Here is a 22916-nt window from a genome sequence, read left to right as displayed (position 1 = left end):
GTGGTGCTGCTGACACGATCTGTAACCTCGCACATGCTAGGCAAGGGCTCTGCCACTGAGTTATGGCCCTAGCCCCCAAACCCTATGATTATTCACTTATTAGTCCCTTCAATACATTTTATTATAACTTTAACACTTGACGACATGAACTCTGGTGCCCCTTATGTGACCACTTCCCCGTGGTGGGGAGGCCTGGTGGCACTCAAAGAAAGAATAAGCAGGCTACCAAGATGAGACTTGATAGCCTATGACCATATAGTGGGGGAGGAGGGCCCCCTCAGTTTTAGACATAGGGGAGGGAAATAGGGTAAAAGCGGGAGGGAGGGAGGAACGGGAGGATACAAGGGATAGGATAACAGTTGAGTTGTAATCTGAATAAATTAATTAAATTAAAATTAAATTAAAAATAAAACAAAAAGATTCAAAAAACTTTGTAGTTTGCCAGCTGCTTAGGCACCATTTAAAAATCATCTTCCTTTTCTCACCTCTTTTGGGATGTGACATGGTAAGCACATGTTTTCCTATGGTTTCTGTGTCTGGGCTGAGTGCACTGTGCAGTTGGCCTCTAGACTGGTCTTGTATCAGTACCGTCCCATTTCCATGAGCGCATCTTTATAACACACTCTTAACAGCGCTCTTCTTTGCAATGTTTCCTTGACTTTTCGCAATCATTTGTCCTTCCTGGTAAACGTCAAATTTGTCTTGTGCTTAGGACTGGGATTATATCACAGTACAGCTTTACAGTAACTTGTGTAAAATATCCCATCCTGTCTTCAGGACTACAGTAAAGTATTCCCCCTTTAGTTTCAGTCTTCCTTTTTTAGGTTTAATCATGCAAGACTGCCACAATCCAACCCCTTTAACATATTCAAATGGTAATTTTGGGGGGGGGGTTGAGACAGGGTTTCTCTGTTCTAAAGGTCTACCCCTACAATACTTATTTTTTTTGTCGGTGCTGACGCAATCTGTAATCTCACACATGCTGGGCAAAAGCCTTGGCTGTCCTGGACTCACTCTGTAGACCAGGCTGGCCTCGAACTCACAGTGATCCTCCTGTCTCTGCCTCCCAAATGCTGGGATTAAAGGCGTGCGCCACCATGCCCGACTCAAAAGATGCTTTTTTTTTAAAAGCTTGAGAAAAGTGGCTGGAGAGTTGGCAGTGTCTTCATTTTTTAAGATTTATTTTATTAATCTATATTCAGATTACATCCCAATTGTTATCCCCTCACTTGTATCTTCCCATTCCCCCCTCCCTTCCTCTTTCACCTTATTCCCCTCCCCTATGGCTGTGACCGAGGGGGACCTCCTCCTCTACCATATGTTCACAGCCTCTCAAGTCTCATCTTGGTAGCCTGCTGTTCCTCCTCTGAGTGCCACCAGGCCTCCTCACCAAGAGGAAGTGGTCAAATAGGGGACACCAGAGTTGATGTCAGTTTTGTGAGAGCAGGGACTAACAGTTTCTTCATTTTATCTGCACAGGTACCAAGCGCCCACATGTTGCACATACCTATATGCAGACAAAATCACTCATTCACACAAAACTATAAAATACACCATTTAAAAAAAAAGATTTCAAAGAGCTTGAGAGAAAAAGGACAGGAAGAGAGCATGGAAAGCATGACAATATCCAGTGTTTTTACTCATTTCTAAAAACCTTACATCTAGGGCTAAGGATGAAGCTGAGTGATGTGTGTGACACTTGCGTAATGTGGACAGAGCTCTAGTTCAATCTCTATACACACACACACACACACACACACACACACACACACACACACACACACGCTTTAAGAATGTCTCTCATGGGTGATGGTGGCACACACCTTTAATTCCAGCACTCAGGACGCAGGAGCTCTGAGTTTGAGGCCAGCCTGGGCTACAGACACTGCCAGAGGCATGTCCAGCCCTTTCTCACCCCTTATTCTAGTGAGCTTAGCTACCCACCTCTAATGGACATACCTAAAACAGAACCTGGGGACCTGGGGGTAGGGCTAGTCATCAGAGAGGGTTTCAGGTGGAGTTCAGTGATGTCTGGATGGGAAGCTGAGAGATTTTGGTCTTCTCCATAAATCTTCAGCTTTTCTTTGTCTTTCTGAGAGCTAAAACAATGACTTCCTCTAGGAGACTCTAGCCAACACTACAGTCTGCATTAGAATACGACCTCACCATAACAGTCTGCCACCAACCAGGAGAAGACACACTGAGAGTGAGAATTTGAGTGCGCTCCTAATCATTTTTCCCTTTGTGTGGGAACATTTTAGATAACGCATATATATATATATATATACTGTGTCATGATATAGCATTCATGGCTGAGTATGGTAGCACCTGCCTGTAATCTCAGTGCTTTGGTGACAGGGGCAAGAAGATCAAAGCTTCAAGGTCACCCTCACCTACATAGTCAGTTTGAGATTTGCCTCAAGAAAACAACAAAAACAGAGAAAACACTTTCAGATAAACGCAAAGTCATGGAGGTTGTTTTAAAAAAAAAGCAAGGGAATTGTGCTGTAAAATATGATTGGCATCTACATATGAATAGAATAATAAATGTAATCTTAGACAAAATTATTGTTCATGGCTTAATACATTTGATAATTTGTCTATACTATATTTTTAAAAAGTTAACACAGGCTTTTAAATTCAAACATGACATTACCTTCTCTGGCCACTAGGTGGCATTGCAGTAAGTGCAAAGCATTTGAGCCATGGGAAGGCATGAGCCAGCAGTTCAATGACAGGTAGCAATCTCACAATCTGAGCTCAGAATCCTTTTCAGTTATAAAGATAAGGGGCCAGAAGCAACAGGAAACACTTAAAGTCTCTTTCCCCCCTGTAAAGCACACATTACAAAATTCATCAAGAAGAGAGCCATAAGAACCGTCTGCCCCACGGGATCAAGCAGATTTATCAACCTCATTTGTCACAAGGGACTTATACAGGGCAGCCGAGCTGCTATGACCTGAACAAAGTTAATGGTGACATTTACATTCCATTGACTTTCTCCATGGCACTGCCGAACACGAAGTAAATCAACAGCAGGTGTCTGGTGGATAGCCAACTGAACAGGGAATTTTCCCCAGCACCCACAGTGGCTAGCACCTTTGTCTGAGTGCCTGGTTGTCTTAATAGGCTTTTATCCAGACACCCTTACATACAATCTGTCTGTCTAATACCATACCAGGTTGGAACTCTCCTGAACATTAATGACAATAATCCGAAGTTTTGTTTAGCCACCTGAGCCCTTCCTTCAGCAGGCTTACACTCATTTTACTCTGTTTTTCTTTTTCTTCCTTGGCATGCTAGAGGATGGAGAGGTAAATAATTTATGCCTGTGCATGTTTGGAGAATGTTTCTGGTGGGGGAAGGGTCAGTTGTATACCCAGGTGGAATGAAATGCCTCTGCCCAGTGTGTTTTCACAGACCCGAATACCGCCCTGTCTGAAAGCTCCTTTTCCACACTTCTGTACATTTTAACTTGAGCTTTCCCAGGTACAGCCTGGCTCTTCTATCTGGATCTCCAAGCCTGGTTAAGACCCTGGCCCAGAACACGCTGCCAGCACTAAGAGTGATGAAGAAACAATAGGCTGAGCATAGAGGCATAACCCTTTCATCTCAGTCAGGAGGCAGAGGCAGGTGGACCACTGAGTTGGAGGAGAACTTGATCTACATAGCAAGTTTAAAGCCAGCCAGAGCTACATAGCTCAAAAAGAAAGGAAGGGGGGCTGGAGAGATGGCTCAGTGGTTAAGAGCACCTGCTGCTTCTCCAGAGGTTCTGGGTTCAATTCCCAGCAACCACATGGTGGCTGACACCCACCTATACCCTCTAATGCCCTCTTCTGGCCTGCAGGTGTACATGTAGATAGAGCACTCATATACATAAAAAGAATTTTAAGCCGGGCATAGTGGCGCACACCTTTAATCCCAGCACTCGGGAGACAGAGGCAGGCGGATCGCTGTAAGTTCGAGGCCAGCCTGGTCTACAAAGTGAGTCCAGGACAGCCAAGGCTACACAGAGAAACTTTTTCTAAAAAAAGAATAATAATAAAATAAATTTTAAAAATTAAAAAAAGGAAGGAAGGAAGATATAAGTAAGATGGGAAGGGATATTAACCAAAATTATTGTGATTAATCTGTAAGCCTCTATTAAGGAGCAAAGAATCCTAAAAAAAAAAAAAATTTAATGGTTCCATAGACCAGTGTATGTGAAAGAGAGGGTGAGACGGGCTGGGGAACACTTTCCTGGGAATCTAGGGAGCAGCTGTGAACTTGAGACCCAGAGTCCATGTGCATCCCATCCCTGTCCACTCTGCCTGGAACCCACCCACTCTGTTGCTCACGTTAGGTATCTCCATTTCATCAAGTACAAACCCATGTGTCAGCTGTTGATTTATACCCCAGGGGACTTTGCCCCACCACTGCTCACAAGGTAAGCAGGATTAGGCCAGTCAGCATTTGAACCGAAAGTGCACATCATGAAGGACAAAGGTGGTATCCAGGTGGCACAGCTCACTGAGCAGAACACACATGGTCAGTGAGTAAACAGAGGCCCCAGCCTGCTCAAACACACTCCAATCTGACCGAGCAGCGAGATGGCCACCACCTTGAGCAGCCTATGCTGAATAGGACACCAGTCACTTCATTTAGCCACAGAGCTTCTCAGGCTCCCTTCGAAGGCTTCAGCCTGGGCTTCCTCCCCAGTCCTGGGCACATGATCTCACTGCTAATTAACGCTGTTGAGTATCACGTTCTCCTAAGTCCCTTCCAACCCACTGTGTGTCAAAGTTACTATTCTTCCCCTAAAATTGTCTTCTTAAGAGTTTTCCCTCTCTGAGCCATCACTGTCCCAGATACCCAAGCTAAGCATCCAGAAGTTAGGTTTGGTTAAGCCATCCATCCCTTCATCTAAGCAACCCAAAGCCCAGTTGCTTCGGTATTTCTTTTCTTTCTTCTTTCTTTCTTTCTTTTTTTCAAGACAGGGTTTCTCTGTGTAGCCTTGGCTGTCCTGGACTCACTTTGTAAACCAGGCTGGCCTTGAACTCACAGACATCCTCCTGCCTCTGCCTGCTGAGTGCTGGGATTAAAGGCGCATGAGGCACCATGTCCAGTGTGCTTCTGCATTTCTGATTTGTTTTTGTTTTTTGGGTTTGTTTGTTTCCCTGAGACAGGGTTTCTCTGTGTAGCCTTAGCTGTCCTAAACTCGCTTTGTAGACCAGGCTGGCCTCAAACTCACAATGCTCCACTTGTCTCTGCTTCCCAAATGCTGGGATTAAAGGCGTGCGCCACCACGCCCAGCGCTTCTGCATTTCTAACTCTCCCACATGGGTCCTTTTTCTTATTGCTCTGACTCCAATCAATGACCTTATCAGCAGCTCCTACTACAGCACATAGTGTTCTCTAGGATTGATTCTAAAAGCGATCATCAGCACTAAGCAGCAAGATACAGTAGACACTGGGCCAAGTGCATGTGCGTTGTGCCATCCGATCCTTACAATAACTTACAGAGTGCAAATTGAGCACTGTTGTTACTGTGTGTGTGTGTGTGTGTGTACATAGACACAGGTGCCACAGTGCACATACAGAAGGCAGATAACTCAAGGGAGGCAGTGGTCTCTGTCCACCACACAGATTCTGGAGCTGAAACTCGGACTCATCAAGTCTTGGCAGCAAACACGATTGCCTATGGGTATGGGAAAACTGAGGCTTGTGTAGATTATATGCCCACCTTGGAGCACGTGAACTGGGATAAAGGCCATGTAATTTGCCTCCAGGGTCAGTCCTCACTTCAGTCCCAGCAGCCTATTCCGTGGGTTTCCTGCAGAACAAATGTTCTTTAGCCCTGGCAGTGTTGCTCCTTCTCTATCACCTTTAGAGAAGAAAGGACGGTCCATTCGCCTGTTGTTGTTGTTGTTGATGTATAGAGGCCCTTGTTGTATAGGGAGCTGCAGAATCAACTGTCTGTAGGGTTTCAGAAGCAGCGTGGACAGGAGAGCTAGGAAAACCCAGATAACAGGCACTCAGACCCAAACAATAAGCCTTCAACGACATTCTAAGCTTCAGCCGCTGCCGCTGCCGCCGCCCGCCACCTTTGAAAGCCTTCTGGAGAGCGAAACTCTGTGCTCGCAGAATGTGATTAGCATTTAAATATGCAGAGCAGAAAAGAGTGAAATGAGCCGGTGGAGGCTGCAGCTGAGCTGCAAGCTTCTCTTCTCTTCTCTTCTCCAAACGATGGCTGTCCTTTAGAAATGCAAGCCCAGTTTTCAAGGGAGCTCCTAAATCCAGATTTGGATGTAAACCCTTTCTATTTCTCAAGGTTACAGAGAAAAGGTACTGACTGGGCAAAGGCAAGCATGCCTTCCTTTGGCCTCTGCTCAATTCAAGCATCCAGTTACAATAGTGGAGACGGTCCCCTCCCCCAAGCCCTGAAGACCCAACGTATTTTATATTCCAGTCAACAGGCCTTTGTTCCCGCAGCTACCTCTCCCTACCTCAGCGTCACTTCTGTTTCTGTAAAGGCTCCACTGAGCTTGCTGTGGTAGTAGTAGCTGTTGCTTTTGTTTGCCGGCTTTTCCCACCCCTGTGGCACTTATTTTCAGATAACGGCAAAGGCAGATATTTGACCCTTTGAGAACCACAGTGCAGGCACTCCAGCCCACCGGGGCAGGTGTTTTTGGGGAGAAATAAACTGCCTTAACTCTAGGGTACCTTCTCTGAAAAGGTAGATGCTGTTTTTCACCGACTGCCACTTCTACCCCTGTGTCCATCGGCATAGAAGTTGTATTCCAGAAAGTTTGTGGGTGAATAACTCCTCTTAAAGGAGCTAGCCTCTCCATGGGCCCTCTGACTCTGACAATTTCCTTTCCGTAGCATTTTTCTCCTGTCTCACCACTGCTCATGTTGCTCTGCTGTCCCTTCCCCATCAAAGCTACCTCCCGATAGCCTCTGGTATTTTCTCAAGCAGAAGTAGGCTCCCCAATCCCACTCTCTGTACTTTGCTTAGCTTTGAGCATCCTTACTCTGGAACTCTGAAATCCAAAATGCTCTAAAGTCAGAAACATTGAGCATCCACGTGGTGGAAAATTCCGCAACTGGCCTCAAGTTAAGGACTGCAAACAAAACACAGACACACTAAAAAGACTGTATATGAGGCTAGGGAGGTAGTTACTACATGTGCACAAGGCCCTCAGTTTGAGTTCCCAAAACCGATATAAAGCTAGACACGGTAGTGTACAGCTATAATTGTAGCACTCCTATATTGAGATGGGAGACAGAATTAAAAGAATCCCCAGAAACTCATGGCCCAGATAGCCTGGCATACACAGCAGTAACCCGAGATGCAGATGCTGTATCAAATAAGATGGGAGCAAGGACCACATCTGAGATTGTCCTCTAACCTCCACACATAAGCTACAGCACACATGTACCAACACACACACAATATACACCCACAACAAAAATACACATATAATAAAAATTTAATGAATGAAATAGAAAAATTATGACTACATAAAATTACCTTCATGGTTTGTAAAATAAGGTATACATGAAATAAAAGAGAATTTCATGCTTAAGCTATGCTCTCATTCAAAGACCTCTCTCTATGTACAAGTATTCCAAAATTACGAAATATTCAAATTTGAGGCACTTTTTATCCAAATCATTTTAGATAAAAGATCCTCAACCTATGCTGCTCTCTTATGGAGATCCCCTATATTATAAATGTGCTTCCTTTCTCTAAATTGCCAGCGCTTTGTCAATGGGAAGGATATGTTATACTTTCATGTATCCCTATAACACACAGTCTCACATAAAAGGCACCTTATATTTGTTTTTAAATTAATGTTGTCTGAGGCAAGCTTAGGAGCCCTCCCTGTGAGTACAGAGTTGAAGCATGCCACTGGGTGAACCCCAAGTATGATTGGTTTTGGTTTTTTTGGTTTTGTTTGTTTGTTTGTTGGTTGGTTGGTTTTTCAAGACAGGGTTTCTCTGTGTAGCCTTGGCTGTCCTAGACTCACTATGTAGACCAGGCTGGCCTCGAACTCACAGTGATCCTCCTGCCTCTGACTCCTGAGTGCTGGGATTACAGGAGTGCGCCCCAAGTCTGTGCTTGTCCCTACACAAACTGAAGGTAAGAACACCCAAGCCTGCCCTCTTCCCAGCCTGCTGCCCTAAAGAAACCTTGTCTTGTCCCCTAATACTATTGTGTGCTGTTCTAAGAATACAGTGTCCCCTACCATAGCAATCCAGTCCTGTGCCAACGAGGGCCAACAGATGTTAACTGCCATGATGGCAAATGTGCTAAAAGACAAGAAAGAGCCAGACACCAGGTCAAAAGTGTGCAATCCCAACATCTGGGAGGCTGAGGCAGAAGGATCACTTTTCAGACCTGGGTGGGCTACAGAGCAAGTTCAACGCTAGTCTGGGCGATTAACTGAGCCCTGTTTCAGCCAAACAAAGAAAAAGATGATGGGGGGGCAGGGGGGGGATCTTCACACCGTTTTCATTTGTAGTCTCTCTCTGCCTTCCAACCCGCTCTGCACAGGTCTGGAGGCGCTAACAACTCACAACGCCATCCATTTGACAGGCTTTAGGCGACTGCTGTGGGGGAATGCAGGAATGTATATGAGCCTGTGCTGTTCTTTGCTGAAGCTTTTGTCAGGGCTATAGACACCTGAGGATTTGTATGAGGAGACAACAGGGAAAGGCTTGCCCTGGATTAAGGAGTTATAACCCTATTAATATTTGTTGGTCAAACAATATATACAAGGCAGATTCTTAAATCATCTAGTCCTCTTTATCAACCTCCAAAATAAGTACTATTATGAGTCTGATTTCAGGGGCGGGAAAATGAGGCACAGAAAGGGGAAGCAGCTTAGCCAGGAGTCACACAGCGAGCGCGCAGAGCCCTCTCCTTCCTCGGGCTTTCCTTCATCCACCAGGAAGTACAGGGCTCCTTCCTCCCCTTGCCTCTCCTGAGGTGGGGGACGCTGGACCTTGAGAACCCGCAGTTGGATAATGCAGTGCATGAAAGGGTTGAGAACAATGACAATGTGACAAAGCTCAGAAACGGACAGGCTGAAGCCCTAATCCATGTAAGCTGCTCTAGAACAGCAGGCTAGGTGGCTTCTCAACAAGCCAAACGGATCTCTCATAGTTCCGGAGGCTGGGAAGTTCAAGGTCAAAGCAAAGTTGACAGCCGGTGAGCACTCACTTTCTCGTTCCTAGATGGCACATGCTGGTTATGTCCTGCCACAGTGGAAGAAGCAGGGCAACTCCTGCCATGCTTTTTTGTTTTGTTTTGTTTTTGGACACTAATACCATTCCCAGGAGCTTTGGCCTTGTGCTCTTATTGCCTTCACCTCCTGAAACATCCCATGGGGTCAGGATTGCAACACAGAAGTTGGAAGGAAACACAAACGTTTGGACTGTTATAAGCCTGGTTGGAGCCACAAGCTGGTTAACTCAAATTAAAGTGGGAAAACGATTCTTAGGAAAACTATAGTATCCTAGACCTGGGCAGCAGCCGCCTGGCACTGGAAGCTCCAATTGGCAGCTTTAGCAAGCTGCCCAGCTGTAAGAAGGACCAGAGCACGGGCACAGATCATTCAGCAGCCACGATCCTTTGGTCAGCCACAGAACATGCCTGATCAGACCACTGGGAAGAAAGTCTTTAGATCCCTGGAGGGAGCAGCAGCCAGACCCCAGGAAAGGTAAGGAAACTGCTGTCCCAGCCACCGGTAGCAGATGCTAACTGACTTCAATGGTTCTGCCTACTTGAGCCTCTCCTGGTTGACACAACATCTTCAGGATGTTGAGCGCTGAGCTCTCAGGGTGGTGAGGGAGGCTGGCCCTACCTTTGTTACAGTCTTGTGGCCATCTGGCCTCTTTGAGGACTCACTTCTGCCCAAGTGAGTGGCATTGCCTTAGCAGTCAGAAGCGAAGGATGCTTTACAAAGCCAGGTGAATGTCTGAACATCCATTAAGCAAGATAGGTTTTGTTTTTTGAGCCTTGTTATTAAAGAGAAGGGAACAAAAAAAACCTGTGTCCAGCCGGGCATGGTGGCACACGCCTTTAATCCCAGCACTCAGGAGGCAGAAGCAGGTAGATCTCTGTGAGTTAGAAGCCAGCCCGGTCTACAAAGCGAGTCCAGGACAGCCAAGACTACACAAAGAAACTTTGTCTCGGAAAAGAAAAGAAAAGAAAAGAAAAAGTGTGGCCACCGTTGTCCTCTCAAAAAGTATACAGTGCCCTAAACACTGGGAAAAGCCGGTGTTGATCAGGGAAACAGGGCTTTCCCTAGAGGGCAGGCAAGGAGAGGAGAGAGAGGCTCCTTCCCACTTCCACTGAACTGAAGGCAGCTCACTCCGTCCTTTTCTCCTGACTTGAGCTGGCTTGTTCCTTTGAAGCAAGGAAAATCTAGGAGTCAAAACAGCTGCCCAGTGCTAAGCTCTGTCTAAACACTAACAGCAGGTAAGATAAGACCTCCCACCTCTGGCCCCAAAAGAGCAAGGGCAGATAAAGGGAAGGGAAGAAAGGTGTCAGAAAATGCTTATTGTTAACCAAGGAAGAGCAGCAGCTGCCAGGGAAGCCTCTGCTATCTGAAGGATATGGACAGTGGATTGATTGGCCCCACTGCTCACCGGCAGCCAGTTTGGAAGATAAAGCATCTCTTTTCACCAATTTCCCCACCACCCATATAGTTGTCAGTTACTTATGCTCATGGCGGTGTGTAGCTCACAGGGTGATGACGTGGGCACTGAATCCAGTGTGGTCCTTAATCCTGTGCTTAGACTGAAATAGGCCCCAGGACCTCTCTGAACCTTATCTTCCTCATCTATCCAGGGCGAGGCCGAGAACTATGCTTCCTTCCTGTACCCAAGCAAAAGACTGAATTAGGTTATTGAACATAGGCACACTGCAAATGTTGTCATTGTGTTTGGAGCACCTCTTCAGAATCTATGCATAGATAGCCTGGGAGGCCTGATTAGAACCCCATAAAGCCAACCCAGGTGTGTTTCTGTTTCCTGAACTTACTGTCAATGCACAAAGGAGCCAGGATAATAAAGCCTTAGTAACCCCTCCATTTTGATAGCTAATGATGAGCAGTGATGGCAGGCAAGTTCATTATGATTTCGTTGGGTTAGTTAATAAACACTTATTAAGCAGGCCCAGTGGTGCAAGCCCGGAGAGGCCGAGGCAGGAGGCAGAAAGATAATGAATCAAGGCCTGCCTTGACTACAGAGTAAGTTCAGAGCCAGCCTGGGGAATTTAGTGAGACTTAGCTCACATTTTAGAACATATTTTAGTTTCTCTCTCTCTCTCTCTCTCTCTCTCTCTCTCTCTCTCTCTCTCTCTCTCTCTCTCTCTCTCCCCCTCCTTCCCTTCCTCACCCCCCCCCATGTGTGTGTGTGTGTGTGTGTGTGTGTGTGTGTGTGTGTGTGAGACACACATTCATGGAGAACTCAGAGGAGTCAGTTCTCTCCTTCCACCATCTAGGCTCCAGGTGTCAGCCTTGGTTGCATGTGCTCTTACTGGTTGGGCTACCTCACCAGGCCAATTTTTTAAAAAATAAAATAAAATAAAAGGGACCGGAGATACAGCTCAGTTGAAAAGTACTTGCCTGACATGCACATGACCCTGAGTTCCATCCCCAATACAGACATTTACTGAGAGGCCACTAAGTACTGGTCCTGCATATGTCTGCATGTCCTCAGGCTCCTGGAAATTGTCACCTTCTAAATTAGTTTTCTTCATGTACCCACTGACCTTGGACTCCTGGCCTTAAGTGATCCTCCTGCCTACACCCCCCCCAAGTATCTGAGACTACGTTTTATCTTGCTATCTTAAAACTCCTACAATGAAACATTTCCTTTTCAGCAGGTAATGCATGCAGACAAAATCCAAGGTGCAGCATAAGCACACATTGGAGACCACATCCTCTCACACTTTGTGCCCTCCTCACCCAGTTCTCTCCCAGAGACAACACTAAAGTTACCACTTTCTTACTTGTATCTTTCCAAAGATGGCTTATGCAAAGGTGTCCGTAAATGTGAAGACGTTCTTTCTGGTTTTAGATTGTCAGCAATGGACTGTGCCTACTCTTCTACACCCTTTCTTTTTCACTATAACTATGTCTTGGGGGCCACACCCTATCCACCAGATGTAACAGCCACATATTTTAATTATGACATAGTATTCTATGGCATGGTGTCTTATTTCAGACTGGTGAACATTCAGACTTATCTCTGGTTTTCTGATATTATACTAACACTGCAGTAGCAAGTATCCTTGTAACATGTATTGTTTCAGATATCTGCAGAATAAATAAATAAATAAATATGTATATATGTGTGTGCGTGCATATGTATATATATACATATATACGTGTACACACACACACATATATATTCATAGCTTTCTAAGTATTGTTTAACTATTTCAGTGTTTTATGGAAAGAATATTTAGTGAATGCTACCCCTTCTGGACGGCCTGGTAAATTTAGCACAGAAACTTTCAAATGCTTAACTTTGAAGTGTTTGCCCATCATTTTATGTAAGTTTGCTCCTCCTTTTTCTCCATAAAAAGGAAGCACCTACAGTGTGGAAGAAATGTTCGTACGCTTTTGGGAAAGATGGATGCGGTCCCTGGCCCTGTGGTAGCTGCAGTCACCATGGAATAAGGGCTAGGAAGAGAACGCAAGAAAGATATAATTACAGACAACAGACCATTCCAAATTCTTATCAAGTGCTCCCCCCACCCACACACACACAAGAAACCATGGTGACCAGGGTTTGATAAGTTTAGTCTGGGTATCTGAGATTTACCTGAGAAAATGCTATTTCTTCTGATCCTTGTGAGAAACTTGGCAAGACAGGAAATGGCAGATTTAAAGTCCTAAAAGGTAGGACGGCACCTGGAGCTGGGCCAGCTGCAAGGATTACATAAACTGAAAAGGGGCTTCAAGGTCATTTCATTTGAGTCTCCTTAGTAGACGTGGGAGGAAAGGAAGTCAATGACAGAGTCAAGGTTACGCTGACAGTGCCAGAGCCAGGCCTAGTTCTCCTGACTTCTTTCAGGTGATGTTCTACTGCAGGGTCCAGTGTGCTCCTGGGGGCTGTGGACCTGAAGCAGGTGGCTACATGTTTATTAGCCTAGAGAGTTGCCTGGGTTTGTGTAGAAGAAGCCTTGAGTTGGGGCCCCTGGGACTAGCCATCTACTATGTTGGGTTTCTCTTTGCTAATAAGATAGTTTGAGAACACAGCAAGCTAGCATTCCAGTCTAGCAGGTTGGTTTGGTCTTCTCCAAGTAATGACCTTAATGGTGGTCATTACTTATTTGCTGCTTGCTCTATCTCGAGTACAGTTAGTTCTAAGTGCTTTGCATGAACTAAAATTATTTAATATGAACAGCAATCCTATAAGGTACATGTAATTAGTACTCCACTCCACAGGAAACAAAGGGCCTCAGAGAGACCTCAGCCTTTGCTGAAGGTCCCAGGCGAGTGAGTTATTACAAGTTGTCCATCTCTAGAGCTTGACTCATGAAAATCACAAGCCCTGTGGGGAGGCACAGTCAGGATGAAGATGAGGGAATGAATGGGACAGCAAAACTGAAGGAAATCAAGAACTGGGGCTACTGCCAGGCATGGTGGCGCACGCCTTTAATCCCAGCACTCAGGAGGCAGAGGTAGGCAGATGACTGTGAGTTCGAGGCCAGCCTGGTCTACAAAGTGAGTCCAGGACAGCCAAGACTACACAGAGAAACCCTGTCTCAAAAAACTAAAAAACTAAAAAAAAAAAAAAAAAAAAAGAATTGGGGTTACTTACTGAAACACAAAAGACACTGAATGAACCCAGAAGAGGATTTGAATATTACAAGGTCCTGGGTGCAATCCCCAGCATCTCAAAACAAAAAGTACCAAAGAATCAACCTGTGACTACATTAAGGACAAAGACATCTTCTGGTCCTATTCATCACAGCCCCTCAGATTATTAATGCCTGGGGTCACTTGCCTGCTCCAGGCCACCAGCATCCTCTTGGCTTCATGTTCTTTGGTCCCACATTCTGTTCCCTCTCCCTGTTCCTTCCTTCCTCTCCTCCCTCCCTCTCCCTCTCCTCCTGCAGTGAGTTTGTCTGTGTTGGTGCATGTCACATATGTGGAGGCCAGAGGTCAATGCTGGGTACTACTCCTCAAAAGCCATCTCCCTTGGTTTTTTTTTTGTTTGTTTGTTTGTTTGTTTTTTTGGTTTTTGGTTTTTGTTTGTTTGTTTGTTTGTTTGTTTTAGATCTCTCACTGAGACCTTGCAGGGGGCAAGTAGACTATGATATTCTGGTCACTGAGCCCTGACTCTGCCTCATCAGCACTAGAATAAGCACGAACCATCATGTCCTTTCTGTTGTTGTTGTCGTCATTTTGGTTTTTCGAAACAGGGTTTCTCCGTGTAGCCCTGGCTGTCCTGGACTTGCTTTGTAGACCAGGCTGGCCTCGAACTCACAGAGATCCGCCTGCCTCTGCCTCCCCAAGTGCTGGGATTACAGGCGTGCGTCACTGTGCCTGGCTTTGTGTCCATCTTTTTACCTGGGTGTGTGTGTGGTAGGGGATGCAGGAGGAAGCAGACCTTCTTGTACAGCAAGCATCTTACTGAGTATATTCTATGTCTAGCCCCTTTCCATCCTTTCCTTTGAGACAGGGTCTCACATATCCCAGGCTGGCCTTGAACTGGATAATAGCTGAGGATGACTTTGAAGTTTTGATACCGCTGCCTTCACGTTGCCGGCACTAGGATTACAGCCATGTATCAGCATAGCCAGCTCATGTGGTGCAGGAGATGGAACCCAGGGCTAACCAAGCACTCTGCCAACTCAGCCAATTGAGCCACAACGCCAGCCCCCTCCAGTTTCCTTCTTGTGGCTTGTTTGCTCCCATTCTGAAATCCATGCCACTTGTACCTCGGCTTATCCTCAGCCCTACAAAGGGCAGTTGGGGGGGGGGGGCGCAGCAAGTTCATGGCCTCCAGTCTGTGTTGTTCCTCAGTCTGCAGAGCTAGCCTTCAGAGTGTCCTTTGCACACTCTGCCTAACAGCATTTTTCAAATTTTACCCAACTCCTCACTGCACAGTCATCACTTCCACCCTAGGCAGAGAACCTGGCTTGCTCTTTCCTGGGGAAAAGGACATGATAGACTGAACCTTTTGCTTCTTTGTGTGCTGTCCCTCCTTCCTGGTGGTGTCCTAGGTGTCACACCTCAAGTTCTTCTTGGGCACCTTAACAGATGAGTCAATTCAAGTCCCACTCATGTGAAAAAAAAAAAAATTTCTTCCTCCAGGCCTCACCCTGCCTTTCAGAACACTTCCCACTCTCTTCTTACCAAAGCGACACAGTCAAATCAGCTTCTTTTGATGCAGAGATCCAGGAGTTTGCATGGCTGTATAGATTTGCGTGAATGCCACCACAAGCAGGACACAGAACTGTTCCATCAGTTCCCCAAATTTTCATGTGCCATCTACTTTGCAGTCAAGGCCTCCAGGACCACACCTATGCTGGTAACACTTCGTGCATGTTCTATTTCTGCAGTTTTATCTTCTGAGAATAGTTCAATGTGGTGCCTCTGGAGTTCATCCATGCTGTTGTTTTCAGTGATAGCTTATTATTTCTATTTTTAAGATTTAAATTTAATTCTATGCATGTGTGTATGTCTGTGTGTAGATATGTGTGAGTGTGAGTGCCTACAGAGATCACAAAAGAGTACTGGATTTCTCTACAGCTGGAGTTCTCGGCATTTGTGAGCTATCAGCTATCCAATGTAGGTGCTGGGAATTGAACTTAGCCCTCTGCAAGAGCAGCAAGTACTCTTAACCACTGAGCTATGTCTTTAGGTGTGTGTGTGTGTGTGTGTGTGTGTGTGTGTGTGTGTGTGTGTGTGTGTTTGTGTTTGTATGTAACTTTAAATTATGTGTATGTTGGGGGGTATATACACCTAGGGGGCTGCCCCAGCCTCTCACAAGTACTGAGATTAAAGAGACAAGAAAGCGACTCCAGGCATTGAGCCTTTTGATTGAAGCCCAGAGCTTCACCAGGTAGTTCTGGGGTGGTTATGAAGTCCATGGAGTGGCTGAAGGATAGGTGGCCAAACTATACAGGTGAGGACTTCTGAGGACCCAGGCCACACTGAGATTGGCAGAGGCTGTCCTATTTTGCATTCTTCTATTTGGAAAATATATACACATATACAAGAATCTTGGCCACATCCACCCCTCACTCCCTCCACCTTCCCTTGGTCCATCAGATCCACTTAGGTGAGTGGTGGAAATAGACCCTGCATCCCCTGGAAGATCAGCCACTGCTCTTAGGCACCAAGTCATCTTTGGAGCACTGGACTTGATTCTTTTCCCATGCCTTCCTGACACCTTAACTGATCTCTCTCCTCGGAAGCCACCAAGCAGGGGCTGTGTGGATAGCATATCTCCCCTCCCCGAATTAACAGCTTCTTTTTTTTTTTCTTTCTCTTTTTTCCCTTTTTCTTTTTAAAGTTACCTGAGATGATGGGGAGGCTGGGCTAAACTGAGCCAGCAGGTGTCAGTCTCCAGTAAGTGTAGAAGGGTGACCAGAAGGCCCATAGATGACAACAGGACAAGAGCTATGAAGTAGCTTGAGCCACTTTTGTCATGATAGTAAAGCAGACAGGAGGGGGCAGCCAGAAGAATGCCACATGCACCCTGCTCTCAGACCCGGAGTCCGGACCTGAGACCCTGCTTACTTTGTGTAGGGCATTTACCTCCCAGTGCTTACATCACTTCCCCATACCTTCTATTTCCTGCCAGGCTCAAAGTCCTTATCTTCCCCACTGTGGAGGAGTGGATGTCCACTTCTCAGGAGCAGCTGACTGCTTCCGGCAGATAGCGAAGACCCAAGGGGTGCTGGGGCTCTGGAGAGGACTGACAGCTAACTTACTAAAGGTGAGAAGAGTAGCCAGTCTCCTGCTTCTCTTGTCTCTTCCAGTTCTTTCCCTTCCTTGTCACCCCAGTGCAATTTGCATGATAACGCCTCATCTAGTACTGATGGTCACTGCCCATGAACCCTGATAAAGTCTATGGTGGACTAACACCACATCCTAGAAGAGCTGGGCATTTAGCTTCACCTAGAGGGTTCCAACACTGGGACACATGGACCACTAAGGAGAATACAGCCCCCATCGAAAATTGTCTGCGGAAGTACAAATGTGATACATGAATGCATCATACTCCCATAGACTCCTATAGCCAAAATCAAGAACAAGAGCTCTGGACTAGCCTTGTCCTAGCTCACAAGTAAATATCCAGCACACAGTAACGGGCAATGGCAGGCCAGGTATATGAATATTAACATTGACCCAGTGCTTGCCCCAGGTGGCTCTGACAGCCTTCGTCCTCTTCCACACCATATTGGTTTCCCTTCTTCCATATTCTGTTTCCAAAAGGAATTACCATGTAGTACTGCCACAGCTATTATCTTACCCTGGTGCATCTCCATTGCAGAAGCATCTTTTCTTAAGAGTTGAAAATATTGCTCCAAAGTGTTGAGTTCAGTTCAGGGCGGCTTCCCTGTTCTGTTAATTAAAGTTTGGGACGCTGAAAGAGGCTAATGGAAATGATTGACTAGAGCGAATTACTCTGTTCACGTACCTCCTAGGCCACAGTGATTAACAACAATTTCATTTCTCATTTAAAAGTTGTTTAAGAAGTAGCCTGGAGAGATAGCTCAATGATTAGGAGTGTTTGCTGCTCCTCCAGACAACCTGAGTTCAGTTCCCAGTACCCATGTTGAGAGGCTCACAACCACACAAACTCCATCTCCTTCTGGCCTCCATGGGTGCCCACACTTACACAGTACACAGATGCATAAATAAAAATAAGTATATTTTTTAAAAAAAGAATTTACAAAGAAACAACAGCAACAAGTAAAAAAATAAATAAAAAGATGAGCATAGTGGCGCATGCCTATAATTCCAGAGCTCAAGAGGCAGAGGAGGGTGGCTTGCAATGAGTCTGAGGCCAGCCTGCTCTACAAAGTGAGTCCAGAACAGCCAAGGCTACACAGAGAAACCCTGTGTCAAAAAAACCAAGATAGTAGTAGTAATAGTAGTAGTGATGATGATGATGATGATGATGATGATGATAAAGAATTTAACACAATTTCCATTTTCTGTTTTAACAGGTAGTTCCATATTTTGGAGTTATGTTTACCATGTTTGAGTTCTGTAAGAGAATTTTTCTTTATCAAAATGGTTACATCTTGTCCCCACTGACCTATAAATTGACACCAGGGGTGGACCAAAGTTTGAAGCCCCAGGAGTTACGGGAATTCAAGAAGTTCTTCAAACCCAGAAAACTGAAATCTAAAAAACCAACTCTGTAAAGCGGAAGATGCATGGCAGTCCCAGGTGAAGGCTGCCTCTTCACTGTACCCTTCGGAAGAGTGGGAGGGAACTCCTACCTGAGGCTCTTGGAAATGAGACCACAAGGCCACACATCACCTCAGAGCCCCAAACTTTCCCTGTGAATACCTGTGCCTTGAAACGCTTTTCTGACGCTTCTCTGCCACGATGACATTCTACCAGACTATAAGAAAACCTAGAGGCCCGGTGGTGGCGCATGCCTGTAATCTCAGCACTCAGGGTGGCTGAGGCAGGTGGATCGCTGTGAGTTCGAGGCCAGCCTGGTTACAAAGTGAGTCCAGGACAGGCAGGGCTGCACAGAGAAACCCTGTCTCAGAAGAAAGAAAGAAAGAAAGAAAGAAAGAAAGAAAGAAAGAAAGAAAGAAAGAAAGAAATTAAGAGAACAAAAATAAAAACAAAAGGAAGGAAAACCTAGAGGGAATCAAATGTGCAGATTACCCTCTGAGGAGAAACAGCCTGGGAAGGAGCCACAGCACTTCAAAGCAACTTGTAGCCGAAGCAGCAGAGCCAAGACTGTCAATGCGCCCAGCCACAGGAGGCCATGGGGAGTAGGCCAAGCTTCACTCACTTTGACCTGCAGCTGCCCCACACAGACTTCTTAAACTCATACCTTTGCTGGCTTCTGAGAGCACAAACCATCATGTAGTTTAGGCCTTATCAAAAAAACCAAATGAAAACTTTGTTGGTTTTTTTTTTTTTTCAAATGATCTTGCTACAAAATCTAGGCTGCCAGAGTTGGGAATGGTGGCCCATGCCTGTACTCCAGGCACTCGGGAGGCAGAAGTCAGCAGATGTCTGTAAATTCAAGACCAGCCTGGTCTACAAAGTAAGTCCAGTACAGCCAGGACTACACAGAGAAACCCTGTCTCGAAAAACCATAAGAAAAAACAAAAAAGTCCAGACTGCCCTCCGAGTTGTGATGTTCCTGCCTAGACTCCCGGATGGCTGGGATTACAAGTGTGTTCTGCCACACTAGACCCCTGGAACCGGCATTCCTCAATGACAAACCAAGCATCCCTAGCTTAGACGCTTCTATTTAAAGAAGGCAGTTTCCCCTGTGATTTCTCCCTCCCCCTACTAAGTAGCTTGAGGCACAGATGAGCTCTGTGATAGTAAAGCAGACAGGAAGAGGCGGCCAGAACAAGGCCACACTCACTCTGCTCTCAAGCCTGGAACATTTGTGGTGTGGGAAAATAAGCCCCTTCTTGGTGTTTCCCAGGAGAGAAATAAAAATCCTTTAGGTTAATCACCGGCTGTGGGGTTTTGGTTTTATCTTGATGTAATCACACAGGGATTCCGTGTAAAATTTATATAACTGTACTTTTCAAGTAGTACTAATCAATTAATTAGATACAATTAATATCTAATGAGATGTGGTGGTACCCATCTGCCATCACAGCCCTTGGGAGGCTAAGGCAGGAGGATCAGGAGTTCGAGGCCAGCCTTAGCTACATAAGTAAGTTCAAATTCCTCTTGTACACAGTGAAATCTTATCTCAGAAAACAATAACTAAGTAATTAAATGTGTTTCTGAGATGAATTCGCGTATAGTTTCTTTTCCTTCCTTTTACCATACTCATGAAGGTTTTCAGAATGTTGAAAGTGTTTTTTTCATATTAAACTTATTTTCTAAAGGAAAAATAATGGAGCTGGAGGGTCGGCTCAGCAGTTAAGAGCACTTGCTGCTTTGTAGTTACGGGGTTCAGTTCCCAGCACCTACATGGTGGCTCACAACCACCAGTAGCTCCAGTCCCAGGCAATGTGACACCTTCTCCCAAACTCCACAGGCACCAGGCACACACATAGTGCACATACATACATGTAGAAAACACACACATATAAAATAATTAAATCTATTTTTCTGTAATTTTTTAAAAGGAGAAAAAGTGTCAGTTATTTATCCTAATCAGAGTTATAAGACTATGGTTAAATTCTAAGACCTTTGTCTGGCTTAAATATACAAAATAACTCATTTTTCCAATTCCCATGACAGATTATTTTGGTAGGGAATGAAGTTGACACACTTCTATAGCCCAATCTGTTAGTGTCTTTGGGGAGGGTGCAGGGGGAGGAAATACTGTATCCAGTCAATATTCTGTTTGTCAATTGATATTTCCTTTGAAGTAACAAATCAAAATTTCAGGAAGCGCTGAATACTATAAATGTATTTTTTGACAAAAGTTAAAATCTACCCTCAGATTATATACATTTTAGTATTTCTTTTGTGAATTCTTCTACAAATATAAAATAGGTGCTACTTGGCAGAGAGCTGTTTTCTGAGCTGCAGGGGTTGGTTTTAGAGTTATTTTTAATTATTTGTGTGTGGGAATAAGGGCACGTGTATGTGAGTGCAGGCACCTATGGAGGCCAGAGGCATCAGATCCCTTCGAAACAGAAGTTTTAGGTGGACATAAGCTGATTGACATGGTTGCTAGGAACCAGACTCAGGTCCTCTTCTGGATCACTATGTGCTCTTACTAATTGAGCCATCTCTCCAGCCTGAGTTGTGATTTGTTTTCTCAATAAACCCAGGAATATGCCTCATTTTCCTATAGTTTCAGAATGACTCCTTAAAATTCTAGTTCTGTTCCTAAAATGAACCGAGCACTGTTTTTGTTTCCTTAGAGGGATGACAGGATGCTCTGCCTTCCTAACTGCTGGCCACCAGCACGCAGCACGTAGGACTAAGACCTACAGGAGAACTATAAAACAGTGGGGGCTGGAGAGGTGGCTCAGGGGTTAAGGGCACTGTCTGCTCTTCCAGAGGTCCTGAGTTCAATTCCCAGCAACCACATGGTGGCTCACAACCATCTATAATGAGATCTGGTGCCCTCTTTGGGCATCCAGGTATACATACAGGCAGAGCACTCATACTCATATACATTAAATAAAAATTTTAAAGTTTGTTTTAAAAGAAGAGGAGGAGGAGGAAGAAGAGGAGGAGGAGGAGGAGGAGGAGGAGGAGGAAGAAGAAGAAGAAGAAGAAGAAGAAGAAGAAGAAGAAGAAGAAGAAGAAGAAGAAGAAGAAGAAGAAGAAGACTGTGATATTCACCCAGGAGGAGCCTAAGGAATAAAACATACCTGCATCCATAAATGACTAGGATTGCAAAACAAGCACAAGAGCCAGGCGTGACGGCTCAGACCTTTAATGCCAGCACTCAGGAGGCAGAGGCAGGCAGATCATGTAAGTTTGAGGCCAGCCTGGTTTACATACATAGAAACTCTGTCTCAAAAAACAAAATCAAAACAAACACAAGCAAAGCACGGCATAGTAGTATCTCCTACTGACAAGACTGCCACGGGGCTCAGTCTGAGTGCAGAATAAATGACTTTAAAGGCTCAGCACAGGACATAGGAGGTAGTAATGAGTAGGGGTTCTGAAGTGATGAGTCTTGAGTTAAAGTTTAGGAGTCTGAGGTTTTGTTAACAGGGTTTCCTAGAATGCCATTCACTATGTATCCCAGACTGGCCTAGAGCTCGAAATCCTTCTGCCTATGTTTCCCAGATGCTAAAATTACAGATGTGTTCTGTGCCTAACTTTGAGCTGTGTTATTTTTTGTGGACTTTCATTTGATTGCTGTTTTATTTTCTTTTTTGAGCCAGCGTTTCACTCTGCAGTCCGTTCAGGCAGGGTTGAAACTGCATGTTCTAGAGTGGCCTTACACTCATGGCAGTCTTCTGCCACAGCCTGCAGACTGCAAGGATTTCAGGTGTCAGACCACAGGGCTTGTTAAGTTTGGGTATTTTAAGGTAGGGCCTCACTGTAAAGCTCAGGCTGGCTCTGAACTCATGATTCTCCTCCCCTTAGATTCCAAAATGTCAAAATTAAAAGTATGGCCCTCCATGCCTGGCTCCAAACTGAGTGTCAAAGGAAGGACTATAATAGTTTGAATGAGAAATGTCCCCTATTAGATGCATATACTTGAATACTTGGTTGCCACTGATGGTGCTGTTTGGGATGTTACAGAACTAACTGTTAGGAGCAGCCTTGCTGGAGGCTGTGCATCACTGGGGGCAGAGTTTGATAGTGCATAGCCTCATCCTACTTCCACGCTGCTTTCTTTCTCTTTCTTTCTTTCTTTTTCTTTCTTTCTTTCTTTCTTTCTTTCTTTCTTTCTGTTTTGTTGTTATTGTTTTTGAGACAAGGTTTCCCTGTGTAGCCTTGGCTGTCCTGGGCTTGCTTTGTAGACCAGGCTGACCTCAAACTCACAGGGATCTGCCTGCCTCCCCTCCCCGAGTGCTGGAATTTCAGGCATATGCCATACCATGATGTCTGGTTCGTTACTGCTTTCTGTACCTGGTCGAAGACCTTAGCTCTCAGCTTCCTGATCTGGCCACCTACCATCTGCTGCCAAGCCTTCTTTCCTGTTGTGGGCCCTCCCTCTGGAACCATAAGCCAAAATAAAGTATCTTCTATAAGCTGCTTTTGGCCATGATGTTTATCACAGCAACATGAAAATAACTAATACAAGGACATACACAGTAT

The 22916-nt window shown here is 45.2% G+C and overlaps 1 protein-coding gene across 6 annotated transcripts in view; it reads left to right on the top strand.

Annotated features, from left to right (window-relative positions):
* Positions 1-18805, top strand: part of SLC25A43 (solute carrier family 25 member 43) — a 38240-nt gene extending 19435 nt beyond the window's left edge. For 4 of the 6 annotated variants that reach the window (XM_084788416.1, XM_084788419.1, XM_084788421.1 and 1 more), the window contains 3 exons: positions 15403-15540; positions 16819-16953; positions 18191-18805. In XM_084788416.1, the coding sequence (XP_084644542.1) occupies positions 15403-15540; positions 16819-16953; positions 18191-18391 (474 nt within the window). In that variant the 3' untranslated portion in view covers positions 18392-18805. The remainder of the gene's footprint in view (positions 1-15402; positions 15541-16818; positions 16954-18190) is intronic. The other 2 variants (XM_084788417.1, XM_084788418.1) reach the window with 2 other exon arrangements.
* The last annotated feature ends 4111 nt before the right edge of the window (positions 18806-22916 follow it).

The sequence above is a fragment of the Acomys minous genome, assembly GCF_964271855.1.
Source record: "Acomys minous genome assembly, chromosome: 7".
Lineage (NCBI taxonomy): Eukaryota > Metazoa > Chordata > Mammalia > Rodentia > Muridae > Acomys > Acomys minous.
This window is presented reverse-complemented; position numbering and strand designations above follow the sequence as displayed.